General features: G+C 34.0%; 1 protein-coding gene across 1 annotated transcript in view; it reads right to left on the reverse strand.

Moving 5' to 3' along the window:
- Nucleotides 1–15,066, reverse strand: part of LOC112045274 (uncharacterized peptidase C1-like protein F26E4.3) — a 53,499-nt gene extending 38,433 nt beyond the window's left edge. The window contains exon 1 of the mRNA XM_024081389.2: nucleotides 14,761–15,066. Within this exon, the coding sequence (XP_023937157.1) occupies nucleotides 14,761–14,771 (11 nt within the window). The 5' untranslated portion in view covers nucleotides 14,772–15,066. The remainder of the gene's footprint in view (nucleotides 1–14,760) is intronic.
- Nucleotides 15,067–19,311: the final 4,245 nt, after the last annotated feature.

The following is a 19,311-nucleotide window of genomic DNA, read 5'->3' on the forward strand; positions in this document are numbered from 1 at the left end:
CTTTGACTTACGTGTACTCTTTCCCTATCTCTACCCCCTCTACTCTACTCCCCACCCTACCCTACTTCTAAATTCATTTGTTACAAAAATTTTGATAATTGACAACCGATTTGTTCTAAAATTACAACGATTTATGAACGCACGCATAATTGTTAATCATTTGTCAGTATTTCTGAACGCATCTTTAAATGTTAATCATTACATAAACAACATTTGACAGGATGGACAACAAATGTTTGACAGGTACTAAACAAAGTAACATTTATGGAAAATTATTCATCTTTCATAATTATTTATTTGTCGAGTTTTCATTGTTTTTAAGATGTATTCTGCTATTATTGACGGAGACAAATCCAACGAATTAAAAACCATGAAAATCGGTCCAGCAGATCTCGAGTTATAAGTGTTGTAACAAACACGACTTTCTTTTATATATATAGGTTAATTAAAAATGTCTAAGGAACATGTGTTCTGAAATAAATATTTTCGGAAAGAAAAAAATATTTATTTTATAAATATAAATACCTCATAAATTGTGTCACTTATATCGCATCCTTATATTATGACGTAGCGAAACTTGTTATTTGATAAATATCATGAAGTAGCTTACTAGTAAAATGCGAAGTGCCAATTGCAATATCTCGTCGATATCGACATTTTAAAATGCAAGGATAGATAAAGGCGTGTGTTACATAGATAGTCGGAATTATTTGAATTACTTTGTATGAAAAAGCAAAAACTTTTTTTTTTACTTTAAAAAAAATCGTTATGCAGTTCGGCTCATATAAGTGGAATTATCAAGACCTCGAAGCTATGGAAAATACTCCGCAAGTCCGCAACAACCTGTATATTAATTAGTATGTTTGAATTTTAATAGTAAATAGATGTTTTCGTAGGTATATACATTATTGAGTTTGTACAAATCGTACTTAAAGTATAAAATGCGTCTACCTAATTTTATTACAAGTATATCAATATCTTACCTACACTGGAAGATTACAGTTTGAAATTGAATATTTTTTCTTATTTAAATTAATAAAACTTTCTTTTCTTGCATAATTTCCTAGGAAAAAAACCTTTTGTTTTAGCATTTACCCTATTGCTCATCATAAGTGCTGTCTACCTATATACGTACATAGTAGTTATGTACGTATATAGGTAGGTAGGTAGTAAAAAATATTTTATGAATGGTTTTAACTTTATTAGGTTTTATTTTCCTCTATTATCTATTATCGCTATTATCGCTTTGTCTCAATTGATAAAACATTAGTTTTATCTGAAAAATGAGTCTGCAAAAATCGTACAGACCGTTCTATAGATACCAAAGTCTAAAAATATTTACGATCTTCTTTACGATTATCGCGGCAAATGGCACTGGACTCCAGCTTAGCTATAACCTAGTTAAAATAATAAAATCTAAAACATTATAACAGATGGTGCTAACATAAATTATTGTCATTGTCAACGCACCATTTGACTATAATAATGTTCGATTTAAATATATTTAATGTCAACATTAATGCTAATACAACCCATTATGTATAATGTATAATATATTAGGGGAACATTAACACACTTAGCTCATAGGTAAGTACGAGTAGGTACTGTATCTTTATAACATTACGTAAAATAAGAAGTCACGTGCGAATCGCTTTACGAGTATGTTTATATTTAGTGTTAACAACCTCGAAAATAGAAACCCAGTTGAAAAAATTTAAAAACAAATGGCGTTTTTAATACTTTCGTGACATACATAAATGAACGTTAAATAGATCTGCAGGCTAATTCACTATCTTTGACGTATGCTAGTAGACATATGTATACGAAAAGATTAGCTATGTAACAAATGTCACCCGGTGCTTACTGGTGGATATAATTAGTAGGTAGATGACATTTTGTCTCAATTGATTTGATGTATATTTTAATAGATTGATAATAAAGACCAAAATAGTGATTAGGCTAACAGGAATGTAAGAAAACAATACTAATTACATATTATACTTCTACATACGTAAACTCTAGCTATTGGTGAAAATCAGAAAAATCAGTAATCTTAGAGTTTATCGCGAAAAGACAGACAAGGCGGAGGCATAATATGTAGATACACCTAAATATTTTTAGGTTTAGACTTTAGATAAGTAATATATTATTTTACGCAACTGTTAACTTGTTAAATTGTTGTATTTACTGTATTTGAAAATTTATATTGATCTTAACATATAAAGATAACAACTCATCACAATACCACACAAGAACGCAATAAAAATGAAATCAGTTCAAGGTCTGTAGGGCTTTCGAAACGGTATTTATTTTAGAACACTTCATACCGAACAAAACAAAACAATAAATTTCTTATGATCGCTAAATAAAAACCATACAGATGCCTTTCTTTATGAGCTATGAATCGAGCACGACATTGAATGTTGATTGTAGAAAAATCCAGAACGAAAATCCAGTGTAATAAATTATAGAAAATCCAGAACGATTAACTAACTATAGTCAAGGAGCTGTAGAAAAATCCAGACCAAATAACGAACAAGATCAGCAAACCGATTACTAGGTTTACATAAAAATAATATAATAAAATAAAAGAAGTGTATAATTTCCCTCTAACTAAAAAGCAAATGCTGCAACTAAAGGGACTGTTATTTCCAAATTATCTCGGAAACTATGTCGGAGTCTTATCTTTTATAGGTACCTATACATTATAATCTATACTTATAATAAGTCTGTAGTGAGGTCAATTCTGTACATGAAATATATTTCCAAAATAACTATCAGGTGATCGATACCAAAAATGCAATCAGTAAAATTTTTGTCTATCTGTCTGTATGTTCGTTATAAAAACAAAAAGTACTCGACGGATTTTAACTAAACTTGGTACAATTATTCTTCATACTCCTGGGCAGGTTAACTTTTCATTACGATCAAAAGGAGCAGAGCAGTGAAGGGAAAAGTTGGGAAATTTTTACAGCGATACTACTGTAAGGGCTGGATTAAAGAGGTCTAAGGGCGGATGAAGTCGCGGGCGTCCGCTAGTTAAAAATATAAGTGCCGTCCGTTGATCTCGCAAAAACTCAAAAAAGTTTTAATTAATTTTTATAGGTATGTCTCAGAATAAAGATACAGTTCATTAAAGGTACGATTTAAGAAAAAAACCCAAAAGAACAGTGTTAGATAAGGAGCAATATGATAACATTTGTTATAATTAGGTGGTAAGAAGTTCACGGGGTCAGCTTGTTAATTAAAAATATATCATTTAAACATGAAAATAAACATTATAATTATTTTAATCTTACGCAAGTTTTGCGCGTGTAAACTCTATAGTTCATTAACTTCTATAAAATTCATTGAATTGGCCGTCAATTGCAGGCTAATTCACTAACTTTAATGTATGTTAGTTGACATAATACCAAATTGAGATTCTATGTAACAAATGTAATCCGGTGCCAACAGCTGACAACCCTTCGTGGATATCATACAAGGTATGATATTTACGATGACATCATCTACCTTGTATGATATCCACGAAGTAGGTTTCATGTTTATTTTAATAGGTTGTTAATAAAGACCAAATTAGTGAATAGGCCAGGTGGTCATTAACATCTGATAGTCATTGACCCTGCAATATACTCGTACTTGTACTATTATGTATTCTGTGGTAGTAGGTCATTCAATTTGACTGATAATGGTGATAATTTATATATATAAAAGCGAAAGGTCACGAAATATCTAAAACCGTACACATGAAAATTGGCAGGGAGGTAGTATATAATCTGGAAACGTCCAGGATTTTGCAACAGGGCTGGATTAGGGAGGTTTAAGGGCGAACGAAGTCGCGGGCGTCCGCTATTGTAATAATTATATCTACACACGTCAGCTCGCGTAAACTTAAAAGTTCAATCCCGGTCATTCATTGAAGTTTATCGCGAGAAATATGTGAATGAACTATACTTATTTATAACGATCCCAAATATATCACGCTAAATCGCTCATGAAAATGAAACCTAACTAATATAATTTGTCCTTTGAACCAACTATTATATTTGTTCCTGAATGAACGAGCTTTGCTTGCTATTTTTAAGTTTTGTAAGACTGAAACCTAGGTAGATAGATTTATCTATCGCTCCCGAAACCCCAACTAAACATACTAAATTTAATGAAAACATTGGCTACCCAGCAATACTCCATGGGGCATTCGGCGACCTGGGCGGCCTGCTAAGCTTCTGGAGCTTGGTTGGCTGGAGTAACTCCAGTGGGTACCAGCACCAAATGGATCGACGTACAATGGCCAATGTCTAATAGCCAAGTGCGTGCTCAGGAGAGAAGAAGAAGAAGCCTTATGTGCATGTTTGACGTTTGTAATTACATCCGCAATGCACGAAGAAGCACGAATAAGGCATTGCGGTAGTACATCCCCGGACGAGCTCCTTTACAAAGCACTCTACTACAACTAAAATAAGGTTAGTAGTGATTTAATATCAGGCCCTTAGTCGCAGTTATACCTACGCTACAAAAGCACACTCTCTTGTCTTCAACATTAGTGACCCAAATGCATAAAGAAAGTGCTCGACATATTGAACATGCTTATAATCCAAGAGACAGCCGTGAACTTTACAATGATGTAAATATCGACAAGTGACCCATATAAAGTCCATACTAATATTTACATACTATATAAATGCAAAAGTGAGTTTGTTCGTTTTCTGTTACGCTTTCACTCTTTAAATACTTAATAAGTAATTTTCTAAATTATTTATATTGTTGTAAAGATAATTTTCTCAGTTTTCAGTTCGCAGTTAAAGCTCAGTTTGTTTGTTTATTTTGGTTAATTTAAAGAACAACAGGCATATTATTTTTTAAATAATTAAACGCCTCTGTATTTGTTAGAATTATGTATTATCATTGTTTTGATTTTATATAGGTACTTAATATTTAAGTGAATAAAGGTTTAAGCAAATACCTCTAAATATAAACATAGCAACTTAAAGTATCATTATCCATACTAACGTTAACAAGCTAACGTTATAGGTAAATGTGAATTGTTTGTTTATTACACTATTACCCCTAAACTAAACCAGTAAACCGATTTTAATACTTTCACCAATGGAAAACTACATTATCAATGAGTCAGTTTTTCAGGAAATCGCGGAGTCCACAAATTATTATTAATATTTCTCATTAGGTAATTAACGTTTATACGTTTTACTTTTAATTCGTAATTGATTGCTATTAAGTACTCTTATCTGCAGTTAATATTTAATTTTATAAGTCTTACCGTCGTCTCTCATACTATATCATAATCGGACGAACATTAATTTCGCGTGAAAGCTGTTCATTGAAACTTATATTATTTTTTAATTGCCACTGGCGCCATGTGTTTAATCTTTTAATTCGATGTAGATAATAATAATTACAGATACGATATTATACGTACCTCTTTGGATATTATACGTATGCTGTGGCTCTGTTATCGGTATCTACTTAAATACTAGAGTTTGGCTAGTGATAGTAGGGACTAGAATCGACCGTCAAAATTAAACAGAATGAAGGGCGTTCTCAAACAATAGTGCAAATATTTAAATAACTCAAGTTTGATAATTGCAATTTGATTTTTTTTCAATATGTAAAATGTTTTCACACATATAAGTTTTTTTTTAAAAGATTAGTAGACAGCTTTTTGAATTCGCCGGGCGATTTCAGTCTCTAGGTACATTTCATTAGACAAACTCTAAAAGGAAGTTTGTATATGCAGAAGTTTGTTACTCAGTACGTATTACGTATTCTGTGCATATACACAAAAATATATATAAATAAATGATTAATTGTTTCTCGAAACTTTTGGCATCTATTTAAAATTGACTAATTCATATTTTCTATAATATATAGTTCCAATTTAATATTACATTTATCGGTACCTAATATTATCAAAAAAAAACCTTCTGTTGAATTGGATTTTAGTCGGTGACGCTTAGTAGGCGTCTACAGATCCGCATCGTAGGTACGTGTCGGACGCATCGCAATAAACGGATTTTAGTACCAACTTATTCTTTCCTAGAAGTGCGTCCACTGATCCGCATACGGATCACATCGAACGGATTTTATCTACCGTAGAATTAAAAGTCTGTTTGATGCGATGCGTCCGATACGTATTCGTATGCTGAGGATCCATTTTATGACCATACAAGAAGAAATGGAGGAGATTGAAATATGCTACTAATTTAGTAATACCCACTCAACCAAAGTCAATCTTGGACTCCTCCAGATAGTCGGGTTAATTTCAATACAGGCTACAAAGTTTGTCAGCTATTCTACCTACAAATATGAATTACTAAGTTTTTATCTGATGATAATAGTGTGGCCGTCACCAACGACATACATTGTACTACGGCAGGGTTTCTCAAAGTGTACGCGAACCCCTAGGGTTCCGCCATTTGACGGCAGGGGCTTCGCGACGAGATTTACGTAATGGTGGTTTGATAACTGATATGGAGTCAGAATTAAGGTTAAAATTGTCCAAAATTACTCTTTGATTATCGATATGAAAACTTGTCAAATAGCTTTGCACCTTGTAACATTGGGAATAACATTGTATATTCGTATGTGGTTATATATATATATATATATATATATATATATATATATATATATATATATATATATTGATTTTGATTTAATATATTATTATCTAAGTGTAATATATCTTCTACTTCTCTTTTTATGTGTACACCCGTCTTTATGCATTATTCCTTGTATTTATTTTCTCTTTTTTCGATTGGTTGTCTGGAAGAGATCGCTCATTAGCGATAAGGCCGCCAATTGTACATTAGTTTTTAAGTTAATTTCTTGTCTGTTATTATTATTTTTCGTGTACAATAAAGTATATTTCATTTCACTCATTTCATTTCATTCATTTCAACAACTTTTGCGAGCCGTTTTTATGAAAAGTAAATGCAATATATACAGTATAATACGTCTCTATGTCGAGCAATGGAGAGGGCTATGTTAGGAGTCTCTCTGAAGGATAAAATCCGGAACGAGAAAATCCGTAGGACAACAAAAATAATTGATGTAGCCCAAAGGAAGTAGCAGTGGGCGGGCCATATATGTCGTAGAACAGATGGCCGCTGGGGGCCGCAGACGTGTTCTGGAGTAGAGACCACGTAACGCAGTGTAGGACGCTCTCCAGCTAGATGGTCCGATGACATCAAAAAAGTAGTGGGAAGTGGCTGGATGAGGATGTGGATGTGTGGTGGCGCGCTCTCGGAAAGGCCTATGTCCAGCAGTGGATACAGGCTGTTGATGAATATATGTCTCTGGCTGTTACAAAGGCTTACACCATATCATGTAGTGCCATAAAATCATTTTTCCTCGACATCACCTGCGCTACTCAGTGCACCGTGTCAAGGCAACAAACATTTGAATAATAACAGATTATACCTAAATTTAAGAGACAGATAACAATCTTTATTGACATTATCATAATTAAAAACAATTATATTAATAGCATAATTGGAGGGCTTGGTTATACGTGGCGCAAAGATCTAGAATTTAAAATTAAGGCTTGCCCTTTAAAGCTTGGTTACAAAGTATATTATAAAGTATTTTGTGACTTTAACGCCGGTTCAGAGAGCTTCTTGTGATAAACATGAAATTTTATTAACTTGAAATATTGGTTAGATAAACGAATATTTAGTAACAATAATTAAAATTATATTAAAATTCTAAAATGTTCTAATATTTTCTCTAAATTAGTGACAGAAGGGCTTATTTTTTCCATACATCACTTGGCGTTACGTCTTTGGTGCAAGGGTATTATAAATAACAACGGCCTATGCGGTATACCTACCATTAGTTATGAAATCCTGAATTGATACTGTACTGAGAATCGAACCCAGGACCTCTCTGCTGAAAGCCACAGTATTTCCAACTGCCCCAACGTGGTCGTTTAAATTTAAATTATTATGATATAGGTACAGTTGCCTATAAAGCTAATTATGGCAAAACTTTTTTTGTGGCGCAGACGTATGTGTCAGTGGATTTACAAGGCCCTGGGCTCGATCCCCAGCTGGGCCGATTGAAGTTTTCCTAATTGGTCCAAGTCTGGCTGGCCGGCAAAGACGTACCGCCAAGCGACTTAGCGTTCCGGTACGATGTCGTGTAGAAACCGAAAAGGGTGTGGATTTTCGTTCTACTCCTAACAAGTTACCCCGCTTCTATCTTAGATTGCATCATCACTTACCATCAGGTGAGATTGTAGTCAAGGGCTAACTTGTGAAGAATAAAAAAAGCTCTGATAAAAACCAACTGCCTAAAGCGGTCGTTAAAAATTAAATTAATGAGATATAGGTAAACCTAATTATGGTGACCTATATAGGCCACTAGGATAAAATTTGATCCACCCTTTATGAGTAAATCGCAATACTAAAGTTATTGATCGATCTTCCTAATCATCATTATCAACCCATTTTCGGTTCACTGCTGAGCTCGAGTCTGCTCTCAGAATGAGAGGGGTTTGGCCAATAGTCCAACGCGCTGGCCCATTGCGGATTGGCAGACTTCAGACACGCAGAGAATTAAGAAAATTCTCTGGTGTGCAGGTTTCCTCACGATGTTTTTCTTCACCGTTTGAGACACGTGATATTTAATTTCTTAAAATGCATACAACTGAAAAGTTGGAGATGCATGTTCCGGACCGGATTCGAACCACCCTCCGGAATCGGAGGCAGAGGTCATATCCACTGGGCTATCACGGCTCCTACTAATAAATCCGGATCTTCCTAATAATAAATAAGATTACCTGGACTAGAAAGATTGTAGATGTCAGTTAGATAACATTTGAACTTTGAGATAGATAGGTAGCCGCAAAAAAGCTGCACGTCGTATAGATCGAGTCACTTGAAAGCACAGCTACTAAATCCGTGCTTGAAAGGTTCTGACGATCGAGATAACGTTATCATTGAATCTACAGAGCGTTCTTTGATAGCCCAACCTTCGCGTGTAAAGTCAAGGTGTCTTATGGTTGTGCTGTAGTCATGCTAATTTTTCTCACAGGGTGACCAGCTTTAAATTTTGAAAAACAGGACGGACATAGGTGTTTAATTTTATTTCTTCTTATTCTTTTTTTTCTAGTTTGGAGTTCGGTAGTCTAAAACACTTCATCGTTGACCTTGTCGTATCATCATCATTCTCAACCCATTTTCGGTTCACTGCTGAGCTCGAGTCTCCTCTCAGAATGAGAGGGATTAGGCCAATAGTCCTCCACGCTGGCCCATTGTGTTTTGACGTATAGTTAGAGTAAATTAATCATGTTTAAAGGATAAAAGTCAGCGATGACATTAAATGAATCCCCTTAGATTTTTGAAATCTTTAGGGTACAATATCAAATGGTTAAAATTGTGAATTATGTTGATTGTTATAATTATAATTAAAAGCACGAAATTAAAAATAATTTAGGTAGCTACTAATTTAATTGATTGAATTAAAAAATTAAAGCCCACAAAAACTTTAGTTTTTTGGTAAATTAATAAACATTGGCGCCCCACAGTTTCAACTCTTAGTTCTCATTGTAAACTACTACTTTTCTTTTTTTTTATTCATAATAGACTTACGCTTGACTACAATCATGCCTGGTGAAAAGCATGAGGTCTAGGTTGGAGCACGCTTGCCTAGAAAATGCCTATTCACTCTTGTCTTGAAGGTGCACAAATCATAAGTGTTAGGAAACGCAGAAGCCGGAAGGGAAAACGTTTCGCATCGACGTTTCTAATAAGAACAGCGAAGATGTGGATTATCTTCGCTGTTCTTATTAGAAACGTCGATGCGAAACGTTTTGTGCGAGTCGACTGGACATCGACAACAAAAGGATGCCAATTTCTCGTGAAAAGTAGAAAAATTTAAATGAAAGTGTTAAAAAAATCTAAACGGTTGGTAACCGTAGTTTTACGTTATGTCATGATATTCCATTTTTTAGCGTGTATGGTTACGTCACACGAGAACAAAACATGTTCCAAGGTTTGTTTCTAATCAGCAAATCGAGTGTCCCATTTTGTGCTAAGGTCAACCCCGAATCCAACCAACTTATCGTAGACTAGCTGAAGCCGCGCGGTTTCACCCGCGTGGTTCCCGTTCCCGTAAGAATACGGGAATAATATATAGCCCATAGCCTTCCTCGATAAATGGGCTACCTAACACTGAAAAAAATTTTCAAATCGGACCAGTAGTTCCTGAGATTAGCGCGTTCAATCAAACAAACAAACAAACTCTTCAGCTTTATAATATTAGTATAGATGTACTAGTAGGGAGATGACTGATTGTCGGCCCATTAGTTGGACCATTGGCATTTGGCATCGCCTTCAAAGTGATCAATTAATAAAAAAAGTTAGAAAATATTGTAATATTTTCTTTCGTTTGTTAGTCTTTGTTTATTAGTCTTCTGCATACGTTTGTATTATTGAAGTCGGTATTAGTATTTTTAAATTATTTATTATATATATATAGCATAGATATTTTTAACGATATCATTTCGTCCCCGCACCAAAACAAAACAAAGTTAGCCGTTGACTACAATCTCACCTGATGGTAAGTGATGATGCTATCTATGATGGAAGCCGGCTAACTTGTAATTAATAGGATGAAAATCCACACCCCTTACGGTTTCTACACGACAACGTACCGGAACGCTAAATCACTTTTTATTTCCTGGTAGGGTGGTGGTAACCGATTTTAATGGGACGTTCACTGGAAGATGAAAATGAAAAGAGAGAAGAGGTTATGAAGCAGCATATAAACTTTTTATTCCGAAAAATATATGAATTCGAATTTCACGCGTACGGATTCGCGGGCATCCGCTAGTAATAATTATAATAATTATATAATTTATAATTTCAGTCAATGGTCTTATAGCGAAAAGCTTCGACCAACACCTGAAGAAGCTTTCGCTTAATTTCTGGATCGAGGGTCGGAAACAGAAGGCTATTCTTGAGACGGTGCGTATTGTGAGGAGGTTTGTCATTCTGGAACCCTGACCACCGCAATTTTTTTAAAAATTTATAATAGTATTTTGTATTTTATTTATTAACATTCTGAACACCAACATCCAAACCTTTTATCTAATGGAAAAACGAGTAGGTACCTACCTATACGAAAGGAAACCATTAACCTTAATAAATCACATATTGCTTTTCTGCGATACCTTATCACTGGATAAGCAAGATAACGTTACGTGTGGGAGTGTGTTTGTATTTGTTGGGTACACTGCATTGACAACATCATTTTGTTAATGCGAACATTTTTCTTGGTAGGTGTAGGTAAGGTTATAAATTTTTAATCAAAACCAAAGCGATTAAAACGTAAAACTATTTCCGCCAGCGTACTTTGCTTTTTGTTCGTGTCTGAGTCCAAAATAACCTTTTCACTACTCTTGCTCAAAAACACTGTCATATTACCACTCCACAGCGGGGCTAAACAAGCATATTAGCCTCTAGGGGCTAAAGTAATTTTGTTTTTTTAATTCTTGTCTGTTACGAGTACTAGCCTACTATAAAACGGAGGAGGTTTTATTCGAAAATTGATTCATTATAGGTAAGGCTCTGATTGTTTTGAAAAATAAATAAGAAACTTTAAATTGGAAATAAATGCAGCGTTCTTGTCTGTGTAATAAATTTGCCTTTTTCTCATGTGAAAAAATAAGATTAAAAAGCGAGAATTTAAAAAAACAAATAATACACACTTGATTTATTTCAGAAAATAATTGTAAATTTGTGACCGTAACTTTCATATATTTCAACATTAATTGTTATTGGTGTCTTCATCTACTGAGAATGGTGATCCTAATTTGGAGATGGATGTTATTTTCAATCTGTTACCATCAAAGTCCAGACGCATTTACTTAAATACTTACCTACGAAAAATTTAATAAGTGAAGAAAACAACAACAAATGGATTCACTTACGAAAGGAGTTTTTTAAACTATTATCTCCCACGTTTACGTCATATACTCGTTATTCATCTTCACAGTAGTCGGAAATTATGTTACCGGGTAAAAGCATCTCCCATAATATCCAAAATTGTAGACTTTGTACATTTAATTTTCAATTAAATAAATCATTGAATATTGAACTAAACTATTTTATTTTCTCGCAATCGTAGTGAAAAGCAGAGTGTAACACGCGGGGCTAAACCCATTATATACTCGGTTTCTATTTAGGCGGCCCTCGACTTACGTCTCAGGCCCTAAAAATACCTCGTATATAATGGGTCTTTTTAGCCCCTTGTATAACAATCTACTATTTACATCCGTCTTCGTAACCACGGCTTAAGCCCACCAGCCAGACCTGGATCAAATAAGAAAACCTCAATCGGCCCAGCCGGGGATCGAACCCAGGACCCCGTGTAGAAAATCCACCGCGCATACCACTGCGCCATGGAGGCCGTCAAAATCCCCTTCGCTGTTTCCTTTCCAACATTTCCATTCATTCTCGCTCAAACCATCTTAGCACCAAGAAGAAGAAATACTATATTGCAAATAAAAATTACAATAATGAACAAAAAACATTTAAAAATTAATAATTTAAACTAAGAACTAGCATGCAAAGGGGGCTTTATAGCACCTTAATGCAATCTCTACCAGACAACCCCTAGACGCGAGGACTTGCGAAGAAACCGCAAAAAGCTTACATTCTGGTTTCATTTACAAATTGTTTGTAACATTTAGAAAGAAAGAAAGAAAGAAAATTATTTTATTTGGACACACACACACCCACATAATACACGAAAAACAACAGATACTTAAAACAAAAGAAATTAATTTTAAAAATATAGTAAACTAATAATTTAAAGATATTAAACTAATAATTAAATTATTTGTCACCAGAACTGAGCATTTAAATTTTCAAAGTCGAAAGCTTAGGAGAAGTGGTTCAAACATCATACGTGGATTCCAAGATTTGATCATACTAACGATGGAAGTTAAATAAAATCTTCTAAAAGAGGAGTTTCAATGATCGAGACAAGTGAGGGAAGCTCAAATATCACGACATTCCTGTGACTTATTTTATGTAGACCGTTTGAATGGTTGAACGCAGGTTGCCTCGAGACGTCCTTCGGTTTTGTCTTCTTGGAATCAAAATTTGACGTCTGAGCCGATTTAAACTCAGCTTATTTTGCTTATTAACAGCCAGTTTCTTCATGTAAAGCTAAAGTAACAGTAAAAGTAGTAAGTAGTAAAGAAGACTTTATTTTTCAGTGAATAAGACCGTCACTTTTGATTTATGATGTTACTTTGACTGTTACTTGCGATGAAGAAACTGGCCGTAAGTATAACTAAGGTATATAACTTTTGCAGTTTATCCACAAACACATAACGTACCGTTTTTTCGCTATAAGAAAATTCAATATGATAAACCTCTGTGATATATTACGACTCCTACTCACTTAGCGTCAAGTGAAATCATAAAAAACAAAACATGTACTGAATATCGATTAGAAGCAATAAAATATTTTGCGGTTCTCCGGTAAAGAGGCCAAACTTGTAATAATCCATCCACGTGCGTTATTTTGGACAACGGACCATCCTTAAATATATAATTTGCAATTTAGACAAAACGTACATTTATATGTGTAGAGTACCTACCTACCTATTGAGTTGAAAAAAACCCAAGTACCTAGATATCTAAATGATCTAATTCAGATGAATAAGTAGGTACGTAGGTAGATAGGTTTTGTATTTACATTTGTCAGGTGAAAATTGTTCATAAATAAATAAATTCTAGAGTATCGTTTAATGATACCTACATATTATACATTTACTTTAAAAATAATTGAAATGCACCTTGGATTTATACATTAATACTTGGTAAAAAAACAATAAGGAAGTACTTATGTAGTTTTCTATAATCTACAGCGAAACTCGTTGGTACGAATTTGTCTCAAGGACACTGCTATAAGTTTGCCCTTGAAGTTTATACAGTATCAATGTGCGGTGTAGGTTTGCGTAATCTATACTAATATTATAAAGCTGAAGAGTTTGTTTGTTTGTTTGTTTGATTGGACGCGCTAATCTCAGGAACTACTCGTCCGATTTGAAAAATTCTTTCAGTGTTAGATAGCCCATTTATCGAGGAAGGCTATAGGCTACATATTATCCATATATTCCTACGGGAACGGGAACCACGCGGGTGAAACCGCGCGGCGTCAGCTAGTAGTTTATAAAATGCTTAAAACTAAGAATAATCAATTATTAATTATAATAATTATTAGTTTTTATTTATACACTAATTTCAAAATTTATTCACCGACGACCGGTCCGGGGCTGCACCTCCAACTTTTCAGTTGTGTGCATTTTAAAAAATTAAATATCACGTGTCTCAAACGGTGAAGGAAAAAATCGTGAGGAAACCTGCATACCAGAGAATTTTCTTAATTCTCTGCATGTGTGAAGAGAGGAGACTTGAGCTCAGCAGTGAGCCGAATATGGGTTGATAATGATGATGATGATGATTGACCGACGCGATGGACGTTGTGATATAATTGTTTTTGAAATCTACCTTAAATAAATCTTAATGTTTTTTTTATTTAAATCTATAAAGTGGTTAGTTCAGACTAACCAATTTCCTAAAACCGTTGTAAGTACTAAAATGTAAATAGAGCACAGGATGCTGCGAAACTCAAAGATCTTGGTGATGTATTGGTTACAAATTAACATCTCTATCACTTCGAAATTCTAACATTATGCAAAACACCATTGTAGTTTGTACTTACATATTCGTCATGTTAACTTTGTTACTATGTAGAGCTCGAAGCACAATCGATGAAACAGAAACAGTCAGAAAATTCAAATGAGCGAACTTAACAAATATTCGAAAATCGAAATATCTCAGTCCACGGACATTATAGAGGAATCATCCGCACATTGTTCATTAAAAAAAAACACTGACATGCAAATAAGTTCGAGGTTTTGTTTCATGAAAATAAAATCGTTACGTTCGTTCCGCGCGTGTTTGAATTTGAATTTGGAACGCCGAGACGTGAATTCAACATGGACGTCGGAACGGAACTGTGGCCGGCGTTAGCGACCACCTGGTTTAATATCGCGGCAAAATATATCTACATGTCTATATCGTTTCATATTGAAGGGTGCGCTGTAAAACAAATTCTGCGCTTGATTCATGCAATTTCTCCTAATAACATAATATGCCGATCATTGTTGCCAGAATCAGACATGTAAAAAGCCACGTTGTCCACACTATTATCATTACAATCACTTGATCAAACAATCTATACTAGTGTAAAATTTAGACCACGCAATAGCATATATTTTGTCTTTGTATTTTTACAATAGTCATCCTTAGAACAGAGGTCCTGGGTTCGATCGGCAGATTGAGGTTTTCTTAATTGGTCTAGGTCTGGCTGGTGGGAGGCTTTGGCCGTGGCTAGTTACCACCCTACCGGCAAAGACGAACCGCCAAGCGATTTACCGTACCGGTACGATGCCGTGTAGAAACCGAAAGGGGTGTGGATTGTCTTCCTACTCCTAACAAGTTAGCCCGCTACCATCTTAGAATACATCATCACTTACCATCAGGTGAGATTGTGGTGAAGGGCTAACTTGTAAAGAATTAAAAAAAAGAACAGTAATTACAAAAGGTTCCGTAAGTATCAACCATCTCAAGTAGAAGTTAATTCCTCAGAAAGTAGCAAACTAATCACCCATAAAGTACTACAAAGTCCTTTAAGTATTTGGGCATATCTAAAGTGATATAGACTTTAGTCACAGCTTATCCCTAGCCAGCAAAATTGAATTAACCATTTTCAGTATCAGCAGATCAGCCGGCCGAATAAGATATAATTAAGAAAATTGTTAGATAACTTAACCGAGCTAATCGATTTTAAAATGCCTATTTAATTTAATTACAGATAAGATTTTTTTTACAATACTTATTAGAGGACTTCCTGAAATACCTCACGGAATATAGGTTCTGTCATGTTAATTCAGAAATCAATATTAGTGTTTTTAAAAGATAATATTGCTGCCGGTGAAAAGTGAGCTACACCCTTACTCCAGGATTAGATCAGTACAATAAGGCACAAGTACTAACTAATAGTATAATTTGCCTTACTCCAGGATTAGATCAGTACAATAAGGCACAAGTACTAACTAATAGTATAAATTGCCTTACTCCAGGATTAGATCAATACAATAAGGCACAAGTACTAACTAGTAGTATAATTTGCCTTACTCCAGGATTAGATCAGTACAATAAAGCACAAGTACTAATAACTAGTAGTATAAATTGCCTTACTCCAGGATTAGATCAGTACAATAAGGCACAAGTACTAACTAGTAGTATAAATTGCCTTACTCCAGGATTAGATCAGTACAAAAAGGCACAAGTACTAACTAGTAGTATAAATTGCCTTACTCCAGGATTAGATCAGTACAATAAGGCACAAGTACTAACTAATAGTATAAATTGCCTTACTCCAGGATTAGATCAATACAATAAGGCACAAGTACTAACTAGTAGTATAATTTGCCTTACTCCAGGATTAGATCAGTACAATAAAGCACAAGTACTAACTAGTAGTATAATTTGCCTTACTCCAGGATTAGATCAGTACAATAAAGCACAAGTACTAACTAGTAGTATAATTTGCCTTACTCCAGGATTAGATCAGTACAATAAGGCACAAGTACTAACTAGTAGTATAATTTGCCTTACTCCAGGATTAGATCAGTACAATAAAGCACAAGTACTAACTAGTAGTATAATTGGCCTTACTCCAGGATTAGATCAGTACAATAAAGCACAAGTACTAATAACTAGTAGTATAAATTGCCTTACTCCAGGATTAGATCAGTACAATAAGGCACAAGTACTAACTAGTAGTATAAATTCAACTACTCAGTGTAATGGAATTAACAAACCATGAATTCAATCTAATTGCCACAAAGACATCATTGTCCAAATAGTACTAAATCATTAAATTGACTGCATTATTACATTTCAATACTTAATGAAATTACAGTAATTACTATTGTGACTATCAGCTTTTGATCCTATAAAGGCTTACAAGTTCAAATAAACGTCAGTCTATACTGGAATAAATTATTGGGGTTATACTCGTCGATGAAATATTCGCCTCTAACAACTTTTATCCGAATCTGAACTTTATTTCTATGTAGCTAACGACGAAGTTTCCATAGAAACCAACGATGTCACAGCACTAACTTTACAGAATGCAGGGGCTGAAGTCTGCTAATGTGGTAATCAGATAGATACAATGTATAAATGTGAGCATCTATTAAAAAAAATAATAACAGTCGAACTCAAAATTCCTGTTATACTAATAAACAATTTGCTGGATGAGTAAAAATATACACAATCTTGCATTCCTCGCCTAAATGTAATCATCTAAAATTGCCAAAGGAAAATAACTTCCGCACTTTGTTTACGTACTATTTAAGTATCATGAATGAATGCTATTTCTGACACCTTTGCTGTGAGATGTTATTTTTAATTTTCATTTTAAACTTATCTTTCAAAGCTCTGTCTAAAGTGTTAAAAATTTCGGTGTGCGAGGAAAATATTGCTTCAATAGCTCAAAAAATAAAGAAAATTGATAAAAGAGTAGGTATTTACTGATCTTCACGTTCTTTTTTACAAATTATAAATTACAATTAGTTTTCACATCTATTCATAAACTAATAGCAATTTGATAGGTAAAGAGTTAAAAGAGCTTATTTATAGGTATATTTAAAGTCGATAAACATCCACAGTATAAAAAAATACTTAATGATCAAAACTGATCAGACGTTGATTGTCTCCAATGAAGAACCGGCTGCATTGTCCGACAACGACACACTTTTGTAGACCTTTTGCACTTTGTAATAGGTATATAATTTTTTAAGCCATATTCACATAGTGAAAGTAACCTGAAATTAGTTTACCCACCTATAAAAAAAATACTAGTTAATTTACCAAACAGCCAATTATTATGTCGTAGTGAAGTTATGTAAGTACAGGTTTAAATGGGATCTCTAATTTCTATGGTTTAAATTAGATTCGCTGATGAGATCCAGATTTCAAGACTGTTATAATGTTTATTAGATTAGATGAAAATAGGAATTGCATTACTACCTCACTATTCGTTGTCGAAATCTATATTTGGGTATATATTATAGATACCCAAATAAAAGTTTGCGATAAATTTTGTCGTGCAACGCATTATAAAAGTAATGTAGCACACATTTTATAAATGCGAAAATCTATCTGTCTGTTACCTTTTCACACTTAAACCGTTGAATTGATAAATTTTGGTATCGAGATAAATTGGAACTGGGAGCAGAACATATAATAATTAAGTTACTTTTAATCCCAGTAAATCGGGATTAAAAGTAACTTAATTATTATATATATAAGGATTTTATGATAAACAGAATTTTGAAAATCGAATGAAGGTTACATTCGGTATGTAATTAGAAAGAAAGAAAGAAAGAAAAAAGCTTTATTAGAGAATTATACCACACAACACAATTTGTTCTATTAATCGTCAGGATAATAGAACTAATTGTGTTGTGAATTACGAGGATATCTTACGCTCAATGCACTATGTACTTATTGCATTTGTATGCATTGCGTAAGTTACAATCAATTTATTCCTCCCATTTTCCTTCTTCTTTATTAAAAGCAATACCTAAGGAAATTAATGTTAGAAAATTTAATCGACGTAACACCTGAAATTCTCTAGGTTTCACTAGATTCGAATCATAATGTTATACAAAGAATTCCTTTGACGCTGACAAGGATCGCTGTCGATGATTTAACTACTAGGGCCTTACCACAAACTCAAGAGTACAAATGTAGAAACATACTCGTAACATCATACACCATGTTAGCGCATCTCTCGCCGATAACTGACTGCATCATCATTTACCAACGGGTGAGATCATAACAATATTCTTATACAAGAAAATAGTTACTATACTCAGAACGTACGTAATAATTATTATCATAACCGCATTACAACCTCAGCGACTAATCTCCCCAGAGTATAAACGGCTGAGTAATAATAGTCAGTAGACATGCAGACTTCATAGACGCGGAAAAGCACTGCCTACTCTAAAACACATACTGCAGAAGACATTTCCTATTTTGTATAATTTGCACGTCATTATTCTTTCCTTGTATTTATTTTCTCTTTTTCGATTGGTTGTCTGGAAGAGATCGCTCATTAGGAAGAGGCCGCCAATTGTACATTAGTTTTTAAGTTAATTTCTTGCCTTTTTTTTTTTTATTCTTTACAAGTTAG

This window comes from Bicyclus anynana, chromosome 2, assembly GCF_947172395.1.
Source record: "Bicyclus anynana chromosome 2, ilBicAnyn1.1, whole genome shotgun sequence".
In the NCBI taxonomy this organism is placed as follows: domain Eukaryota; kingdom Metazoa; phylum Arthropoda; class Insecta; order Lepidoptera; family Nymphalidae; genus Bicyclus; species Bicyclus anynana.